Source organism: Branchiostoma floridae, chromosome 10, assembly GCF_000003815.2.
Source record: "Branchiostoma floridae strain S238N-H82 chromosome 10, Bfl_VNyyK, whole genome shotgun sequence".
Lineage (NCBI taxonomy): Eukaryota > Metazoa > Chordata > Leptocardii > Amphioxiformes > Branchiostomatidae > Branchiostoma > Branchiostoma floridae.
The window spans coordinates 3,775,765-3,797,544 of record NC_049988.1 but is presented as its reverse complement, the minus strand read 5'-3'; the positions used below and the strand labels follow the sequence as shown (position 1 = coordinate 3,797,544).

At 42.6% G+C, this 21,780-nt stretch overlaps 2 protein-coding genes across 2 annotated transcripts; one reads left to right on the top strand and one right to left on the bottom strand.

Annotated features, from left to right (window-relative positions):
• Positions 1-711: 711 nt before the first annotated feature.
• LOC118424172 (P32 adhesin-like) lies at positions 712-2,122 on the bottom strand. The gene is made up of 2 exons (XM_035832708.1): positions 1,917-2,122; positions 712-1,586 (listed from the first exon to the last, which is right to left on the bottom strand). The coding sequence occupies exon 2, from the start codon at positions 1,515-1,517 to the stop codon at positions 795-797; it is 723 nt and encodes a 240-aa protein (XP_035688601.1). The 5' UTR covers positions 1,518-1,586; positions 1,917-2,122; the 3' UTR covers positions 712-794.
• A 9,797-nt stretch (positions 2,123-11,919) lies between these two features.
• LOC118424168 lies at positions 11,920-19,221 on the top strand. Its single transcript, XM_035832705.1, has 5 exons — positions 11,920-12,158; positions 12,630-13,037; positions 14,615-14,899; positions 15,431-15,488; positions 17,663-19,221. The coding sequence occupies exons 1-5, from the start codon at positions 12,092-12,094 to the stop codon at positions 18,423-18,425; spliced, it is 1,581 nt and encodes a 526-aa protein (XP_035688598.1). The 5' UTR covers positions 11,920-12,091; the 3' UTR covers positions 18,426-19,221.
• The last annotated feature ends 2,559 nt before the right edge of the window (positions 19,222-21,780 follow it).

The window sequence follows — 21,780 nt, the reverse complement described above, 5'->3', positions numbered from 1 at the left end:
CTCTTGCCGGAGTAGCAAGATAACGTTGTTTCTGTCCAGTAAACCACAGCAAGGACACCCTCATCGTGTGACACTTCCATCTTCCAGTTGCTGGCCCCATTTCCGAATTCGAGTCAAAGAATATGATATCTTTCATGGATAGTTTCACAACGTGTCTTCCTAACCAGGAGTACTAGTGTAGTATTATAACTAAAGCGCGGCTAGCTGTGGATACTGTTAGTAGATTGTTATTTTCCTTTTTCAACCTCCTTGATTAAACTTAAGACTAATCTGCTCTTATTATGCATACATGTACGTCGTTTTCGTCGCCACTGACCATCCGGTAAATAGTTCAAGTCCACGCACATAGATGTCACTTGCATTTAACTACACTTTAACATATTCATGTCAATGGAAAGATCGAATGTTAACAATAAAGTAGTTTTACTACATATCGGCGGCTTGTGTCACTAATAGTCTATCTGTACGAAGCAGTCACATTTATAAGAATACAGTGGAAGCCGCTTAATTGCACACCCAATTTGCCAGCGAATTCCGTGCAATTATCCGGCGTGTGCGATAATGCGAAGTTACCCAGTTGGACCGCACCGCCAAGGGATTTTGGGATTCTGTGCAATTGACCGAAGTCTGCGTTTATCCGACGTGCAATTAACTGGCTTCCACTGTACAAGAACAGAGACTGAACAGCCATAGTGAGTTGTGTACCTTTATTCAAAGTCAAATTCCACCCAGTTCAGCCAAGGAATAGCTAATGACTAAAGTTCCAGGATACCATACCAAATCATATGCAAGTTTCAGTACTGTCCGGGGTGCGGCTGCGACTGTCGGACAGATTGGCGGACGTTTGGGACCATCCCCGCTGGGTGGGGCTGTCGCGGGTTGGGCTGTCGGACGTTTGGGACCATCCCCGGCAAGAGGTGCTGTCGCGGGTTGGGCTGGCGGACGTTTGGGACCATTCCCGCTGGGTGGTGCTGTCGCGGGTTGGGCTGTCGGACGTTTGGGACCATCCCCGGCAAGAGGTGCTGTCGCGGGTTGGGCTGTCGGACGTTTGGGACCATCCCCGCTGGGTGGGGCTGTCGCGGGTTGGGCTGTCGGACGTTTGGGACCATCCCCGGCAAGAGGTACTGTCGCGGGTTGGGCTGTCGGACGTTTGGGACCATCCCCGCTGGGTGGGGCTGTCGCGGGTTGGGCTGTCGGACGTTTGGGACCATCCCCGGCAAGAGGTACTGTCGCGGGTTGGGCTGTCGGACGTTTGGGACCATCCCCGCTGGGTGGGGCTGTCGCGGGTTGGGCTGTCGGACGTTTGGGACCATCCCCGGCAAGAGGTGCTGTCGCGGGTTGGGCTGTCGGACGTTTGGGACCATCCCCGCTGGGTGGGGCTGTCGCGGGTTGGGCTGTCGGACGTTTGGGACCATCCCCGGCAAGAGGTACTGTCGCGGGTTGGGCTGTCGGACGTTTGGGACCATCCCCGCTGGGTGGTACTGTCGCGGGTTGGGCTGGCGGACGTTTGGGACCATCCCTTGGTGTGGCCCAGTCTGCTGCCTGGGATAGGGATGGTGTCGTTCCGATTGTTGAACTCGATGGTGCTGGAAATGAATGAAATTTATCAAATATTTGTGCATTTACAATTACTTGTGTGCTTGCCATCAGAGTAACATGGTTCACTATATATTTGATGAGATTGAGCGTCAACAATATCAAATCAATTTCAAAGTGCGTTTTAGATGACATCACTTCTGTGCATGGGTTTGTGCCGAAAGGGCCGTCCACTTGAGTGGTGTAGTGGTGGATCGTGAAGGGTGGACTATCGATACATTTTGTCATAAAGCGGTGGTGTTACAAATCCGTTGGTCTTTGTGATTACCATGTGGACATTCAATGACATGTACTACAGAGCAAGACAGCATGAAACCTACCCTAGTTACCGTCCCAGGCGAGGTTGTGGCCGTAGCAAACCTTTCTTCCCAGGAACGCCTCTATGGTACAGAAATAAACACAGTTAAATCGTGGTTTGACAAAGCAAGTTCAAGAGTCGGCTGAGCTCCCCTACATGTGCAAACAATTCCTTTATATTGTATCCTCGATTGAATTTGATAATTTGTGTATGATTACATAAAGCTAAACCACATACATATGTATCAAGTAGTCAGATTGCTACATACTTTACATAATGAAATGTTATGAAAAGGTGAAATCTGTAAAATCAGTGCTGGTATATCGTTTTCAGTCGTCTCATGTACCTTACTATGGACACTGAAATAAAGCTGTCCAGCTCAAATAGTCTAGTATACCACTATTACCACAACTTCCGCTAATGTCTCATCCCTCGGGTCGTCGTCGTCGTCGTCGTCGTCGTCGTCGTTGGCTCCCTGGTTCCCCGTCACTGTGTCGTCGACGCCCGGGTTGGCTCCCTGGTTCCCCGTCACTGTGTCGACGACCCCCGGGCTGGCTTCCTGGTTCCCCATCACTGTGTCGACGACCCCCGGGCTGGCTCCCTGGTTCCCCATCACTGTGTCGACGACCCCCGGGCTGGCTTCCTGGTTCCCCATCACTGTGTCGACGACCCCCGGGCTGGCTCCCTGGTTCCCCATCACTGTGTCGACGACCCCCGGGCTGGCTCCCTGGTTCCCCGTCACTGTGTCGACGACCCCCGGGCTGGCTCCCTGGTTCCCCATCACTGTGTCGACGACCCCCGGGCTGGCTTCCTGGTTCCCCGTCACTGTGTCGACGACGTCGTGGGACACCCTCTGAGTCATCGCTGCAAATTGCAAGTCTTGTTGTCGGCGCAGGGCTTGCCCCTCCAGGATATGGTCCCTAGTATAATCAATTTTAAGATATAAGCATGATTTTGTAACATCTACACTTATCAAAGGTTTTAAAAGTACAAAAAAGGAAAGCTTTAAACGCATGTTTCAATGATAGCTTTAATTGGTTGTGATAATAGCATTGATATACCTTAGATGTTACTCTCCGAGCAGAGTTTGCCGGGGAAAATCGTGTCCTTTTATGTCAGCTATCCCCACTAAAATAGCTGACAGAAAAAGACGGCATATAAGGAAAAGTTCACGATTTTCCCCATCAAACTTTGCTTGGAGGACACCTGGATAACACCTTTGTCTACATTGTGCTAAAACGTTATTATTAACATGCGGGTATTGATTTCAGCAACGCTGATGGAAAACAAGAAACCAAGAGGGAAAACAAGAATATTACAATATTTTGTTTCATGCAACCAACTGTAGTTGAATCGATATAAGCTCGTGTTTCTCCTTATTAAACTCCAATCTATATCCAAACTTCACTGAAGTGCATTGTGTCATAAACTGTCAACAAAGGATGTATGGGTACAAGCCATACCGGTCTCGACGGACGGCATTCAGGAAAACCTGGCAACTTGTAATGCTAGTAAGGATGTCTGGGCTCGGGGGAACAGCGTCTGCAAATATGATACAAAAAGCAAACATTGTATGTGAAAGTGTTACCTTCCAAACTTAGACGTCAGTTTGAATTCGAAAAATGCCAACGTGACAGCAGCATGACATACTGTTGTACTGATAAGACGTTCAAGTATAAAAAAGAAATACCTTGAAACCAATGAATGACACGCATCTGGGCATGTCCCATTGGAGCCATAAGCAGCATTATAGGGCACCTTCCCATGTGGCTGTGCCGGGTAACTGTGGCGAAAAGTAAATTTTAACATTTTTCCTTTTTTCAGAAACAATTTCACCATAAGCTTCCAGGTTATAATAGTAAAAGGTTGTGTAGCAGATTCATGTCTATTCAGGGCTATTTGCAGATGAACAAATTCAAATACATGAAGTGATTGAAATCTAAATTCTAACATACAAAGATTAAGCGATTGGTTATATTGTATGAAATAACAACCGACCCACTACCCGAAAAATATATACATTCAAAACTTTTAATAACAATCAAGCCAACTTTGCATCTCTATCTCACTTCCTATATATATAGATATCAAGGGAGAGAGACAAAGAGAGAGGGTGGAGGGAGAGAGAGACAAATTGAGCAGCAACAACTCACCTTCAGCTGCATCCTGTGTCCCTGCTTCATACGGCCAGAAGTATGTGATGCGTGATTCTGCATCACTGAAGTTGCTGACGAACAATATATGTAATTTATTGTTAGCAAACACATTTCTTAATACCTGAAAACTGCATGTACATCTTAAAAGTCGCCCATACGGTAGGGCATATCACAACATCAACTGCTTAAGACATGTAAACATGCACCCATATCATTTCTATCATGTACAATACCAAAACTCAAGGCCTTTATTGTGTAACTAATGATATATTTGCAATGAACAATTGCATACAAATCCCGTCTTTATTAAACCCATCCGTGTGTGACAGGCCGGTTTACCTGATCATTGCCATCAAGGCACCCATCGTCTCCTCGTTAAGGAGGAAGACCAGTAACAGCCTCACATCGCGGGATGCCTGGACGCACATCTGTTAGAACAAATAATTTGGAATAAATGATGGATTAACTTTGGAGTGAAAAGTCATAAGACTGCTTACAGCCTACAATCATGATAAATGCAACAAAGCCCACAATTCCCAGAAACACTGACGCTCCTTTTGCCTGTCAATAGAGAAAAAAAATGGAGCATGGAAATTGAAAATGACCAAGCACATTTAACCACACCGGAAAAGCCCTATACATGTAACACAGCTACAATCTTGAAATGACAAAGCAAACAACTATAAATCCCATCTCTGTAAACCTTCACCTACTTCACTGAATGACAAAGGCCAAACATATGGCACCCGCTCCGGCTGGTCAACTAGGATCTGGATCATTGTTTGCAGTCGAACTGCCCTGCTGATCCTACCGCCGATCCCTTCTGTAAATAAAATGTTAAATCACTTGATTAAGCGGGGTCTTTTAAAAAAAATCCTTGAATCGACCTGCATTCACATTGCCCCATCCGACCCCCCCCCCCTAATCTGTCATGCAGACTTTGACCTTGATAGGAACTTTGGCACTTAATCAGTTTGTTGTTCTATGAGAAAGACAATTGTGATATGCTTGCAAAGACTTAAAAGGTAAGCAGATATTCAATGGCAAGTAAAGACTGACCTGGAACGACAAACCCTCGATCCGAGGTGTCTTCCTCAATTTGTCCATCTTCAAAGGGAAAGGAAACAAGGGTTGAAAGATCTCCTATACCTCATGAATGTCACTTACGACAATAAACTAAGCATATTACGCCCTGCTGTAATATCAATGAAATCAAAAATGCAAAAATAGCACCCAACTGTTTCATTAGGGTCATTGATTATGAATCAACTAATATCCTCCATCGAAAAATCAAATGCACATTTAAGAAGTTCGCCAACTTACAGATCGCCGTGCCCGTTGGTGCCCAGTATCTGTCCACCACAGCATTGCGCACAATGTAGCCTAGAAACAAAACCACAAGGATTATCTTTCTCAACACTCCGTGACATGGTGCAATTAAAATATATAGAAAATTTAAATAAGCTAGAGGTGTGGAATTATCTATTTCAAATAAATGAAGATCCTGTCATAGCCTATGTAGTGTCCTAGCCGTAAGCAAAGCTACTTGTCTTCCGTTGTTTAACAACATCTACCCTCCAAATTCTGATAATCACACATACTTCTTTGGATGGCGGGCATGAGTGGATTCTGGTGACCATGGTCAGCTTGGTCTACTTCTACTTCAAGTTCAAATGGAGGTGAAGGTGTACGCGGGGGCGACTGGTCAGCCCCGCGTTCCTCAGCTCGCTGTCGTGTCATGTCTGAAACAACATTATGAAGAAGTTTTATTTTGCAAAGTGACTTTAAGGTGATGATAGACCTTTTCATGTTGCTCTTTTAGGTGTTGAAACTCCTTATCATTAAAAAGTATGGCTCTTGCCCTTTTTATAATAATGGATTACGTCATGCGTATGACTTTTCTCACCCAAACCTGGAGCCCCCTGTTGGCGATCTGCGCCGACTGACGCACGAGGACGTAGAGCTGTCTCTTGTGTACGGGCCGGTGTGGGGGGGCGTGGAGCTGTCTCTTGTGTACGGGCCGGTGTGGGGGGGCGTGGAGCTGTCTCTTGTGTACGGGCCGGTGTGGGGGGGCGTGGAGCTGTCTCTTGTGTACGGGCCGGTGTGGGGGGGCGTGGAGCTGTCTCTTGTGTACGGGCCGGTGTGGGGGGGCGTGGAGCTGTCTCTCGTGGTCTTGCAGCTGCTGGCTGACGGGCCGGTGTGGGGGGGCGTGGAGCTGTCTCTTGTGGTCTTGCAGCTGCTGGCTGACGGGCCCGTGTGGGGGGGCGTGGAGCTGTCTCTTGTGGTTGCGCTGTGTCAGACAGGCGGTCTACAGCAGGTGATAAGAAACAAAAAATGGTTCAAATGAAAATTGTCATTGTTGGCATACAAGGCCAAATTCGAACTGTAGGATCTTTTATCATTAAAGATATAAGTGGGGTAAAGATGTTTTTGTGATTTCCACTACAAGAGTTCGACACTAGAGGGAAATGACCACACCGACACAAGACATTTTCCGTACACAGGACACCGGCGACTCGCTCCCAGCTCCCAGTCAGGACCAACGCTTCTCTCGACACCTGCCCTCTACTGTCTCCTGTCCTCTACTCCCTGAGCAAGTGAGCCGCCAGTGAACTTTATTACAGAGCTCATGACACATACGTACCAGACAGTCGTCTGGTCCAAAAAGCGGGGGAAACCTTCTAACCTGCCTGCCAAAGGTGTTACATTGTTTACAGTATGTTGTTTTACTCATCAAAGGTCATCAAAGACAATTAATTAATTAAAGACAATAACACAGGGCGGCGAACCGCTTTGTTCTAACTGCCTTCAAAGCCCTTCAAAGAAATAACCATCTTGGTGTGAACACGGTGTCTTGGTCATCAAAATAAGTTATTTTTGCATACAGAAATGTCACGTTGTGTTTTTGACACTTCGACGCCACCTGTCAACCTTGTGCTTACAGTTTCCAGATACATGAGGTATAGTAAACTTGTAACCCAAGAAAATACTACAATTGATTTTTGCCCTTAATGCCTAAATAAATGTATAAATGTGAAATAGTAACTTGCACAAAATGGACTTACCGACAAACACATACACTATTCCATCATGTCGACTATTACTCTTCAAGACATCGGATGATGGAAACTGTCCGCCTCCAATGCACTCCATACCCGCAGGCCTCGCCTCAGTACGCCTTCGGAATGCATACAGACGAGTGGTGCTACGGAAAGATGGGACAGTTTGGAATCTTTACTCACTGAAACGACATGTACGTGTGAGGCGTCTATAATGTGTTAAAGTGATTAGGTTTATGGGGGATTGCATGATAGTTCAGTGTAATTTGCATCTTGCTATGGCATAACATACAAATGTAGTATCACAAACTGGACAATGAAACTCCTCTGCCGGCTAAACTCCTACCCCAGCTCAATCTTATACTATTTTATGCCACGCAAGATCTGCTTGGAGATTAGTTTCCGTGTGCCTGCATAGGTTAGGCCGCAAGACATCGACAAAACGGTACTAAATAGAAAGTCCGATAAAAACGCATATTTTTTGAAGTAAAAAACGTCAAAAGGAGCCAAATAGAAGCTTTGTGATCCCCGATCGAAAGTGAATTAATACTTTATTCGAACTCACAAGTCAATAGAAATGGATAAACCAAACAACTTCAATGGGAAATAAATTCCCGACTTTATACAGAATTAGCAATTACTTCAGAGTAAAATTTTGTCTTTCGTTGAGGAGATTCAGTAGTCACGTATGTGCACAGTTAGTAGAATTTTCAGAAAACAGCTCACAAATTTTTGGCCCTCTGGCTGTGATTCACAAAGTAAAGATGACAATCTTATTTCAAAGTGCTCGTGAGGCGTCGAAACTTTGTCGAAAACAGCGATTTTTTTGTAGCGAAATGACGATAAGTCTTCCGTGTCCCATTCACAAGTTTTTCCAGACAATGCCGACGGGAAAATATGAAACTGTTTGGCACTGTAAAGCTACGAATTTCAGCTAGATAGTGTAGAAAAGCTGGAAACTGTTACTTGTTAACACTCTTGCTATTTCTGTTGTGTAACTTGAGTAAGCCCCTCGTTCTCCCCTATCCCATACTTTTTGCAAATTTTATTTTGCTTTTCTCGACCGACCGACTCAATTTTTTTTCAGAAAAAAATCCGAGAAACAACAAATGAAATTGGTGTGGCCTTATCATATATGGGGAAAATGTCGCTCATTTTTATTAATATATGACAACCCGGCCAGCCCACGTGCCCGCCCTGCCGGCTCCGACACTTGGGCGTTAAACTAATTACTAGTACTCAATCTGGTCTCTTCTCTTCTTTGCCCAACGATCAACGAAAATGAACATACAAAGTTTGTGAAACCAAGTGAGCTGTAAATCTTACCGTCTTTGGGTATTTGATGCATATGTAAAAGAAAGACTCCAGCAACCGACAAACTACTCTCCAAGCTGAGGTAAGGCTCCTGCTGTGATTTTTGTTTACTTTTTTCAGGCGTTTTATCGGGCTCTATATTTTGTACTGTTTTGTTGAGAATTGCAAAATAGAACAACTTGATGTTGACAATTGCAAGATGGCAGATAAAACGCCTAAAAACGTAATAAAAAAGCCGGAGCCTAACCGTACCTCTGCTTGGAGAGTACGACACACGACCACTCTAGCATAATTCTTTGGCAAAGTCATCAGTTTAAATCAAGCTCACACGCCAAATTGATTAGAACTACGCTAGATGATTCAAAATTTAAACTTACTTTAACGTAGCTGCTTCGAGCAGACGCCGGTCAGCTGGGCGGATGCCAAGATTTAGCGCCACCAGCTCACGCCGGATTACAGCTAACAGCTGAGCGTTTGTATAAGAATCGTGTATCTTGATCCACGCCTGGCACAATTGGCTTGCTGCCGGCATTGATGATGAGTTGACTTGAAAAATTGTTCGCAGCAAAACAAATCTTCTGTGGTAGTAATTCGTGGACCGGGTACTGCGGCGTTGGTTCCCATTCGCTGGAGGTTGTCCTGTGGGTACCTGGGGGCCTTGTTCCTCATCATTAGCCTGGCCTGCCATGTCGGCGTTCAAGTCTTGTGCTTGCCTAAAAGCGTCATTAAAAGGGTCATCATCATCCTGTCCGGCCATCCTGTAGATGGAGTTGCTAAGGAACGGTATCTGGAAAGTCCTAAGTAGCAAAACTGCAGTTCGGATGGTGCCCGTAAAGTATGTAGATTGTCCTTGAGGATTGCAGAAGACGTAAGCAGAGGTTCTCACAAAACTATTGAATCCCGTTGAGTGTTGCACGAGTGAGAGAAAGAAGGTCATATGAGAGCATGTGGTTTTTGCCTCACATTTGTACCTCTAATAAGCGCGCCGTCAGTGGCTTAGTCAATTATCGTGTGGATGTGAAGCCGGTTATAATGCACGGCGCGCGACAGACAATTGAATAGGAGCAACACATTGATCGACCCGCCATAAATGATACCAGATGCTTTCCTCATATTAGGTTGTTGCAAGGAGGTTAAAACACATTTGTTTGATTGTGTTTTAACCTCCTTGGTTGTTGTTAGAAAAGGCATTGTTACTGGGAAGATATGTGTATCCGATTGCGCAAGATGCTATATGGATACAGAGAAATTACTGCGATTGTCTTTTTCTGTTTAGATGTTCAAGGTCAATTGAAACCCTTGGATTGGCAGTTTACTTGTATATTGCTGGTGCTGTGTTTGCAAGGTGAATTGGGCGTCCGGCAAAACGGTTGAAAAAAAGAACCTCGAATTATTAGATTGGACCATCGTTCTAGATGCCCATTAACGTCCGGTTCTTGATCTGTAAAAGGGCTGAAACACTATTTTTGCCGACGGCAGTGTGTAAAAATTAGACTATAAAAAAACAACTGTGTGTATATTTTTGTGAGCAAGGTGCGTTATCTTCAGCTATTTTACGAAAGCTGAAAGGACATCTGGATTTGATATCTCGCAGCTACCACATAGTCTGCTATTGTGGTGAAATTACTGTCAACTGCGTGTGAGTTTCTGATGGACTAAAATACAAATAGGTGTGATCATTTGATGACAGAGCTTCAAAGTGAATAACAGGAAGACGAAAATAACCAATGGCCTGTGGTGTGTCTCGACCATGTCTGGCCCTCTGCTCTTATCTATTTGGAGAGAGAGAATGAAGAGCCGAGAGAAGTAGAAGACAAGGACAATTTCGCTTTTGGTTGCTTATAGGGGAGGGGGGGGGTGCTCGGAGGACCGAAGTTCCTTTATTTTAATGCACAATATCTTTTTTAAAGGCGGGCTAATTTGTATTACCAGCGGGGCTGCAATCCTAGAAAAAAATTGCTCACTTTGTCATAGAATAAAGATGAACCCCCGGTTTACAATTAGTTCTTCCCGAGTCCGCATCATACTGGTAAATGTTTGGACGTGCCACGCGTTAAAAAACAACTTTCACGTACATGCGTAATGAAAGTGGCCGACGGCTATGAGCCACGCCCTCGGCACGCGACACTGAGAGTAAAAAAAAGTGACGCATGGCTGTTGCTATGGTAAAAAGCGCCCGAAGTTCCATGATGCCATACAAAGTGTCAAAAAACCAAGGAGGTTAACCTCCTTGCAAAAACTTATCTGCCTTTTAAGTTAAGTTACGTATATGCCTTACTTTGTACCTTGTACTATAGTTGTGAAATAAAGTTATACACATTTAGAAAGCCAGCCGATGGGCTTGATGTGGTTTCACCCATTTCAAATACAAAAGCGTTGCAAAGCATTCAGATTTTGCGTCGGTGGTAGGACACAAACTGAACGGGGTATCAAAGCCCGTTCAAATCAAGACACGCATATAGAGACTAGAAACTTGTCACAGCGCTGGTCAAACTGCTACATGCAGTCCATGGTTCAATCCTGTGGGAGGCGTAATTGGCCTTCAAAACAAACATGCGTATTGTAAAGTCTTTTCATTGTGATGTGAACGAACAGTTGATTGAATCCAGGTTATGACGGGATGTTCTCATAATGTAAACAATGCCGTCTCTTGCAAGGCGTGGCTATTCCAGTTCCATTTTCCTATGTGGGGCGCGAAGTGGCGGTGGAATCAAAGACACTTGTCGGCCTCCTTGCAGAACAGAAACTCGGGACAATATGTGACATTTGGAAGTCATGGGGAATGCATGGAAAATGGTGATTTTTCAAAGTGTAACGAAAATGAATGCGCTTGAAATAACAGTTCTGCGTTCTTACACATGATGAAAAGTCTATCATTCCATTTAAAGTTTTAACAATCTGAGCCTTTTGAATTTTCTTCGGCTTAGTATAGAGAGACGCCCGGGGTCTTGGAAAAGTGGACATAGACAGGACGCATGTCCAAAGTTAATTGTCAACAGGAGTTGTCCTGGCATCTTGCACTATAGAATAGTCCATGTATAGGTATCTAATACGCAAGTGGTACCCGCTTGTTTGGGTAGTATTTGTGTAGTGATTAAAGTTTTGGAAGGCACATGCCAGGATGAATTCGGACGCGACACATCAGGGGTATGCGTTTTTCGCGATACAAATGTACTCCTTTTTCTAGTCCGGATACACATAATTTGACAAATTTGTCAGCGGCAGACACTGTAGAAATAAGAGAAGCGACGGGAAACGAAAACAACTGTGTGTATATTTTTGTGAGTAAGGTGCGTTATTCTTCAGCTATTTTTACGAAAGCTGAAAGGACATCTGGATTTGATCTACTATGTTTCTATCACTGGCAACGCAGCTAGCACATAGCCTGCTATTGTGGTGTAAATGCTGTCAACTACGTGTGATTTTTTGATGAACTGAAAAGCAAATAGGTGTGACCATTCTAAACTTCCATCAGGTCATCTCCAAAACATCTGGCTCGTACAACAGCGGATCGCGTTGTCTGCTGCTGAAAATGAAGCGTACCGCCCAATGATCCTTGTAACTTGGCTAGTAACACAAATATCCCTGCGCAAGACGTATTCGGATAAGAAACGCTTCGCGCGTCGGTGGATATTCACACCGTATCAAGCATCACTTTCATCACAAGGATGAAACCTCGAATTCTTCAAGTCCTCGGAATCCTAGCTGTCACTGGGATTTTTGTATATGTTGCAGGTAAGCCGAGCTTTATTTGAATCATTGAAGGAAGACAGTAAATACAAACTTACCACTTGAACATTTGGAGGAAACATTGTGTATTTATGAATTCCGTCTTCTGTGTAGTAGTTTCTGTCTTGCAGTGCCTACCGAAGGACTGATAAACATTTATATAGAGGTACCTTTCAACTATAGCTATCTTACCTTACATAGTGAACGATAAAAGACAGCTGTCAGAATTAGAGTAATTTGTAATTATCTCTTTCGATCAATACAGCTAGAGATGGAATGATGTAACTTTTCCGCAAAGGTCATAGTTCTTAGATTTAGTCGTACAAGCGAACTAGTACAGCAGGATAGGCCAAGTGTAAAAGGAGCCGAAAAAAACCTCCTTCATGAAACCTTATTTAGAGCTTCAGTAATTACATGTCAATATTGGTATTCTTTCAATGTCATTTATAGTAAATTCCTATCCTATTTTCTCCACAGGCGTTACTCCAGAAGAAGTTAGTGACCTTTTGCACAATGCACAGACCGTGTGGCGTGGGGCTAGGGAGAGTCTAAATTCAGCTTGCAGCCTGCAAGAAATGACAGAACAGGAACAAGAAGTCCAACGCATTGTGAGCGAAATCCGGGTGATGCGAGCAAGGCTACAGCGATTAAATGGCCAAGAGCGAACGCCATCCATAGATGGGCTCAACATAGAACTGCGTCAGCTTGCAGAAAACATGGGAGGGACACTTGAGGAGTGTAGACGGCGAATCGAAGCTGTGGCCGATCAGAGGAATCCGGTACAAGAGAATACCGGCGGAAGACCAAGGTACATCATCGATCCAACATCCATTCAAGAGTCATTCAACGCAGGAATTCCATTCAACGTCGAAGCAAGACTTCAAGGTAACCACATGAAATATGCATTTTTTAGGTTAGGCCGTGTTGATTTGATTATATGGATGACATCCGCGCGCATCAATTTTCGGCCATTTCCAAAAAAAAGTTTTCGACCACGCCGTAAATCGTACAGAGCAGCTGTAAAATGAGCACATCAGGCCGTAGATTGAAAAAAATAAGTATCAGAAAAAAAGATAACTAATGTCATGGAATGCCAAAATAAATCTAAAGTCAAAGAGTAAAGGTGCACTCTCACGTACTGCACTTGCGTCACATGAAGAACTTAGGCCATGTTGATTTGATGGTATGGATGACATCCTCCGGGAACTCCAAAACTGATGCGAGCGAGCGAATAAAAAAAAGTTTGGCCAAAAAAAAAGTTGTCTTCAGTATGAAATCAAAGTGGCCAGGAAGGTTGAACATAGGCCTAAACACACATAGTATGGTATACTCTGGACCTGAATTTTTTGTACTGGTACCTCCCCCAACCAACAATAGATTTTTTTCTTTCCGTCCTTTCACATCTTATTCTTTGACTTTAGATTCATGTTGACATTGTATATATGGCATTAGTTATCTGTTTTCTGATACTTTTTTTTCCAATCTACGGAATATTTGTGCTCATTTTACAGCTGATTTGCACAATTTATTGTGTGGTCGAAAACTTTTTTTTTGGAAATGGCCGAAAATTGGTGCGAGCGCGGATGTCATCCATATAATCAAATCAACGTGGCCTTAGGTGACGAAAAAATACATAAAAAGTAAGAAATTTCGTTCCCTTTCACTGAAATTAGTTAAATATCTTGACGAATATCGACAGTGACGCAAGCTTGATGAAAGTGCAGTGAGAGTGCACCTTAAGATGTGAAAGGACAGAAATAAGAAAAATCTATTGTTGGTAGGGGGGTAACAAAAAATTCCTATACCAGTCCGGTTCAGGTTTCTCTAAGTTGCGGAAGCCCGATAGATCATGACAGACTGGATATCCACTCGATACTAATCGTTACTTTGTAACTGTATCTTGAGAGCCTCCTCGACAACCCTATTATATTTTCAAATTCCCATTTCAAACATTGAAAAGTCTCTCTTGGAAGTTGGAACTAGCAATACTCTCCAAGCACAGGTTGGGTCGCGTAGATATAGTAGTAGTTGGCTCCTCTTACAGTAAGAGGAGCGCCGGTGTAATTTTACAGACTACTACTATATCTACGCGACTCAACCTCTGCTTGGAGAGTAGCGCCGGTGTATTTTTTTTCGGCTACTACCATATCTCCGCGACTCGACCTCTGCTTGGAGAGTAACTAGCAATGTCTGGCGCGGAACAAAAAACACAAACGAATCCGCTTCCAGCACAATTAACGTAATCACGTACAGGTGAGAAGAAGCCGTGGACTGTCCATTGTTTTCCTTGGCGGGTGAACATTGCCAGGTCCATTTTCTTTTGCCCTAATCCGTTGATGAAAATACTTAACTTATTTTGCGATTTTTTCCTTAATAGTGGTTATATACTAGTAGTAATCGGTTGAAGCGGGTTTCGATCGAACTAAATTTCTATATATATAATTTTTTTCCTGAATACACAGGCGTGTCAGCGTCCACCATGTACAGGAGGAGAAGAGACCTCGGCTTACTGCAACAAAATCGATACACCGACATTCCAGACAACGATTTAGACGCAACCATGGGGCGCATTTTGGCAAGAGACCCAAACTGTGGTAGATCCATGGCAGTCGGAGCATTGCGACGCGAAGGAGTGATTGTCCAAAGAAGACGAATTTCTGCCTCATTACAACGTGTGGGTGGCCTCCGAATAGAAGCGCGGTTCCCGATACCGATAAGAAGACAGCCTTACCGGGCAGTGTGTCCAGGTGAGGTGTCATTACTTTGTACTCTGCTAAGTACATGTTGATTTTATTACACTGTTAATGAAAGGACAAAAATAAAGAATCTACTGTTTCGTCATTTGCTCAACATTCACGAACTCTTAGATTTCATAATGAAGGCAACTTTTGGGCAAAACATTTTTTATTTCAAGCTCGCATAAATTGGGTTCCTAGAGGATGTCAGCCATATTATCAAACAACAAGTGTTAAGTGGTGAAAACGTGTGTATGTGTGTGCTGCACGTAGAGGGTTGGGGCTGGGTGTTTATTTATCACACAATTGCAGAAATATTTCGGCAGCATGACAAGGGACAGGGGACAGAGTTTATCAACAGTCCACTTAAATCTAGCAATGTTGTATAATACACAGGTGTTCCGCATGGTAAAAAGATGGAAGACCTTACACTTGATAACTTGTAAAAGGTGATATTTTAGAGCGTTTAGTGGTAGAAATTTATGAGGGTAAAAACCCCCGGATAATCGAAATCTTACGATATATGTATCACTTTCTTTTCAGGATGGATATGGCACATTGACAGTTATCACAAGCTAAACGGACACCCCAGGAGAATCAGGTACCGTAAATGCGGAAATGTTCGCAGTGGTTTTATGTTCGCGGTTTTCGCTGTGGTCACTCGACCGCTTAAAAACCACCGCGTTTGGTTTAGATCAGCGACGTACAGTTGATCACCTAAAGCCCCGGTCAAAAGAATCGCACAACGTCCTTGCGATGGCATATTCCAGATATCGCACGATAATCGCAGTGAATCGCAGCTAAATCGTAATCAAAATCAGCCATCGTAGAGCATCGGATGATGTCCAAAATTTTTCCAGTGTCGTACGATTTTACCACTAATGTCTCTTTTGAATAGCCGCCTGACCACTTTTGTGCTTCTTTAACCAAGCAAATGTGAACCTAGCTGTTGAATACTTTCCTATGATGCCTAAAAAAACAAATCAAAAGAAACCATAACAAAATGAGTCTTACAAACATAGATTCAAATCAGGTACTAGTATGGTTATATCGGCCTACTTGCCGTCTTTACGAGTCAGGCTTTTTCGAAAATCATATTTTGCTTTTTTTTAATGATATGCTATCAAGAAAAAAATACCATCAGACAAAAATCATATCATAAACATTATATCATAAGCCTGCATTTCTGTTCAAGTTTCCCCATGGTTACGGTTATGGTAAACTGACCCGAAACAGGGGAGTGCTGAGATCTGATCTAATTATGAACCCACGAGTATGTAGCCATCAAACAAATGCATGCATCACCTATGCGTGATACTGAATCTGCCACGTGGAAAATATTGCCTTGAACGCAGGCTCTTCTACGGGCTCTTGTTCTCGGGTTGCTACAGTGAACATTTGCAACTGATATAGTTTCTTTTTTCGTCAACAACGACAATATCAGGGGAAACTGAAACCCGATGACCACATGCTAAGAATTTATAAATCTTTAACTTCATCAGTAGAAAAAATGGCTGTAATGAAGTGTAAGAAGTGGTGGGGTCGATGTTGTGGACCCCGGTTCTTTAGAATGCTGCACAAAGGACTATTAAACTACAGGACTAGGAAACACACGCAAGACACAGGTAATGCCATTGACACGCACGGGAGCTGTAAGTCGGGACTTCACAGACATACATCCAGACAGTTTCACAGTAGGGAAGTGGGCCTAACACTTCTATGTAACGTATCACCTATATGGCTTCTCTTTGATGTACTGATCAAAGAATATGATTTGCATCCACAGTGATCACGATGATGCTAACTAGTTTCTTGGTGCCAACAAGGCGACAGTGATGTTGAAGATTGCCAGACTTTACACTTCTATGATAATAAGCTGCATCCCAGAAACACAACAAAAGCATAACAAAACATACCAACATAACCAGAAAAACAACAATGTTACAATCTGCTCAATTCTGCCCCACTTACAGAAGTCTGATATGGGGGCAATAAAAATCGTACGACGGTGCAGAAATTTTGAACATGTTCAAAATCTATTTCAGCTCTATTTTCGTCATAGGATGCTCCCCGATTCACCCGCGATTGACGCAGGTACGCTCTTATGACCTCATTGTACGCTGCGCTACGATTCTTGGGACCACAACTTTATATATTTAAACCATTGCTTCCGATTCTTCCCGGCTTACGACGTACTGCGCTTATACCAAGCATAAAATCACCATCGCTGTCAATCGTACGATTCTTGTGACCGGGGCTTAAAGGAAAAAGACACAGGGTATTCCCCCTCCCCACTATCGTACCATTCACAATTTTTGCATCCAGTTGTTAGTATAAGAAACCAGTATAGGCTCTGTAAGACTGAAAATTCTATCTGAGTCATTATCTACTGTGATCCACATGCATGACTGAGACACACTATTTTTTTATAAGCTGGCTTGTGAAGCTAAGCTGACTTGTGTATATGTGCAACCATACTTCAGTTCCTTCCTCATCGGTTCAGGATGTTGTCTTATGTACCCACGTGAGTGACGTACCGGCACATTTGACTCAACAATGAAGCTTAGCAAGATGAGGCTGTTATAGAAGCGAGATTTTGCCGTTTTCAAATTTATCATTGTAGTTTTTAGGTTTTACTTTGAAGTTAAAAGATTTGAAACGACAATTATCAATTACATTAGAGTGAACAAACAACCCATATTTGATTTATGAAGTAATTGCAGTTATATTATAGTGTGGCTAACATAAGTTACAATCTTCCAATACTTTCTATAGCCGGCATGCGGTCCGCTGGGGAATCTCCATCCAAGGTGGTGTTGACGGCTACTCTAGGACGTGCACTTTTCTCAGCGCCGCAGGATATAATACAGCTGACCTGATGAAAAGGGCATTCCTGTTGGGTGTCAGGGAATATGGTTTTCCCAGTAGGATAAGAACTGACAGAGGGTCAGAAAACGTAGAAATAGGCAGGTTTATGGTTAACCTTCGGGGGCACCAACATAATGCACATTTTAAAGGCTCGTCTGTACACAACGTTCCTATTGAGCGTTTTTGGGGCGAGGTGGGACAACATTGCACTCGAGAATTCAAAAAACTCTTCGAAGACTTCGAAGAGGAGGGAATACTGGATACGTTATCAGATGTAGACATTTTCGCACTTCATTTTGTATACCTTCCCATAATCAACACAGCGCTTGAGGAATTTAGACTTGATTACAACTTACATCCCATCAGAACACGTAGCTACATGTCACCAAATCAGATGAGACTAACCGGATATCAACGGTACAGACATTCTGAGTATACGTCTGTATACGAGTATTATAATGGACCTCCCATTGACGTGGAAACACTTATCGAGAATGAAAGCGACGAACACTACCTCATTCGAATATGTCGTTTTGGAGTACTAGAAGTCCAACAGGAATGTATTGAGGCACTTTTCAGGGAAGTTTTACCCTTTGAACCAGAAAACGGGAATGGGAGGGACAAGTATTTACTGGCAAAAGTAATCATCCTACATTACCAGGATATCTAGTCGCTTTGATTGCTCTTAAGCGTTTCAACGTCAATTTTGCTGTTTACTTAATGTCATGCCATGCCCTATCATGGCAAGCGCCCAACATGACGCGTATTTTGCTGATCTTATCATGTATAAGTACGCCGATTTGGTTATCACTGTTAGTAAATAATCTATTTTATCAAACGTTGTATTATACCTATGTATTCATATGTATTTTCATGTGTATGCAAATAGTGTATTTTGACATGTGTACTTCCTATGTGTACTTGAACACGTAGAATTATTCCTTGTTACTGTTCTTCTTTAAACACTTTGCGAGGAATATTGTACATTTGGCCAATACGGATGACTAAATGATAAAAAATTACATTACCTTTGTGGGTTGAAACAGCATGAGCCATAGTTGCTTTTTGTTATCATTGTAGTGGTACTGCACAGTGTTTGCAGGTAAACATGAAATGCAGTGTCGCTTCATGCTATACGATCCAATTGTCCGACTCTATTTTTTCATTTTATAAGCAGTTTATTGTGTTCCGTTGTTAATGTTATCCTAAAGAGATGTGATTCTGTCGACGATAACTAGTATGGCTATCATTTTAATAACCCCGTTTAAATTTAGTCAATAATCTTCATAGTTTTAGATGTAGTTTGGAGGTAGTTAAACAACTGAGGATATTGTCTGTGCTGGTTGGATTAGGTTTCTGTTATGCACTACAAGTGGGGTAGCTAATTTTACTTGTAGGAGCTTACCTCTACTATGAAAAGTAAATCATTGATGTTACTTCTTTAACTATAATGAATAAATAACATGATAACGCAGACCATCATTGTCTTACTGCTCATTGTTTCCATGAAGGTCAGCTAACAGAATTCTTCCGTCTGTAATACTGGAGATTATCCAGAGACCTCCTTTCGTAGCCAAAAAAGAGACAAGCGGATTGTGGTGGTACTACACAGTATATAATTAGCAGGAAAACATGAAATACAGTGTGGCTTCATGCTAGACGAAGTCTATTTAATCATTCTAAATATGGATCTTCAGCAAAACACATTGTCAGAGCATGGAATGAAACATATGTTACAACTTATAATAAGCTACGGCGTTGCACGTGACATTTCGCCAAAATAGTTAATACACGAACGCGAACACAAACAGAGAGAAAAGCTACACACTTCCCGTAACTTCGTAAAAAGGAGTATATGCATTTCCTCCGTCAGCTGACACAAGTTCGTGTAATAATCCGTGTAATGATACCCTTGTACATAGTGTTTGGTAGTGGAGCGCAACATACCTGGCGGAGTGAAGTGGTACTGCAGGTAATGTCTGAACTATAATATGTGCACGTATACATATACATACATCATACAATTACATAGAATGTATGTATGAGACTAGGTACAGCGTATTAGGAGTCAGCACAGTGTATTAGAAGTCAGTACAGTGCACATACTCAGTACAGTGTATTAGGTTGTATGCATTGTATTTCAGCCAAATACAATGTATCTCGCTAACACACTGTATTCAGCGAAATACAGTGTGTTAGCGAAACGCACTGTATTTGCGAGATACACTGTATTTGGCTGAAGTACATTGTATTTGGCTGAAATACAATGTATTAGCCAAATACAGTGTATTTGGGGGTGAAATACACTGTATTTCAGCCAAATACATTGTATTTGGCTTTTGACCGGTATGAACCGCCATAGCTATCCATACGGCGCAGGAGTGCTGTCCGCCCGCCCAGTTCAATAGCGCCCGCCGGGGAATTTCTACGTGGTTGGTGTCAGTTCCATCGTCGATTTCTCGAATTCGAAAGCCTGGCTAAAACTAAAAGCCAGTCTGTCAGAAACAATCACAGGGGCTGAGATTACACCATCTGAAGACATTTTTTGTGTGTCGACTCTCAGAGTTTGGGTTACGACGAGGCTTTCCTCACAAGGATAGTCTTTACGTTTGGCAGTGGCCTGACCGGATGTCATGTTAGGAATGCGCAGTCCTTTTATCAATTAAAAGAAGTTTTAACAAACTCAGTACTTATTGTAAAATCAAAAAAGAATTCTGTTTCGAAAAATAGCTTTCATCTGTTCAAAACAAATTGTTTAGAAATGACCTAACGAGACTAAGGATTAGTGCACACATTACAAATTGAAAAGGGCCGACACTACAACATACCAGCCAATGAGAGACTTTGTCCCACATGCCATAATGACATAGAAAATGAATTTCATTTTGTAATGGATTGTCCGACTTATGAAGAAGACCGTCAAAAGTTATTTCAAAATATTGTATGTAAGTCCGAAATTGTACTACCACATGCTAGGTCAGAGGTATTCCATTTGATATTATCATGTCCTGTTAATATATCTGCCTACGTTGGCCAATTTATTTACAACTCATTGCAAAAACGAGATAATGCTTTATGATACTCACTAGATTGTTTATACTGTTATATTATATTACATTAGTTGTTAGTTATTTGTATCAGTATATAGTTGTTCACATTGCCATACATTGTAACTGTTACAATTGTTGCGCAATAAAGTTATTCTGTATTAATGCGGCCTGTCTGATCTCCAAGCAGATGTTTGGGGAGGGGGGGGGGTCGTGACCGTTTCTGACATGTTGTAAGAGGGTTATGATGGCTCCAGATTATGGCGGGACCGGTGGAATTTCGAACAGGTCTTTCATTAACATGGTTTGGGGGAGAAAGGTAAAAAAAAATGATAAAAGTCAGCCATGAACGTTTCCTATTGGACATTTAAAATTGTCTTCATTCACAGTTAGGGTATAAAAGTCTTCAGTTTCACTGGCGAAAACTAGTGGATGCTAGTTGAAACGTCTAACCGTTTTCAATCATATCCAGTTTCTTTCAAACTGTTTTATTTGGCGAATTGGCTCTTGGTTAGTGAATTGTATTCATTAACGCCCTACGTGGCTAGGTATTATGTTAAAGTTTTGCATGCTGCCTTCACATTACGCTAAACCCAGTCGCCAATTACAGAACAGTTACGTAGAATGCATCAATTACGCTCTACCTGAAAATTTGAGTGATTAGCAGGTCACGAATTATAGTGGCATTGAAATGGCCAAATAAGCTCTACGTACTATAAAGGGTATGCAGGCGCATAACTGTTCTACTCTGCCATGTTCAGTGTTAACGCAGCATTTCTTCAATACGCCATTCGATGAAGCTAGTTCGCGGTTTGAAGTGCGCATGCAGTGGCATGCAAACCAAATGATAATGAATACAGAAAATGGTGAAACATAAAACAGGTGCAGGAGGAAGGGAAAACCTTAAGAGTTTATCCTCCTCTAAACTTACACAAGATGTATGATCAATGAAATCATAGAGGCTGAAAAAGATGAGTA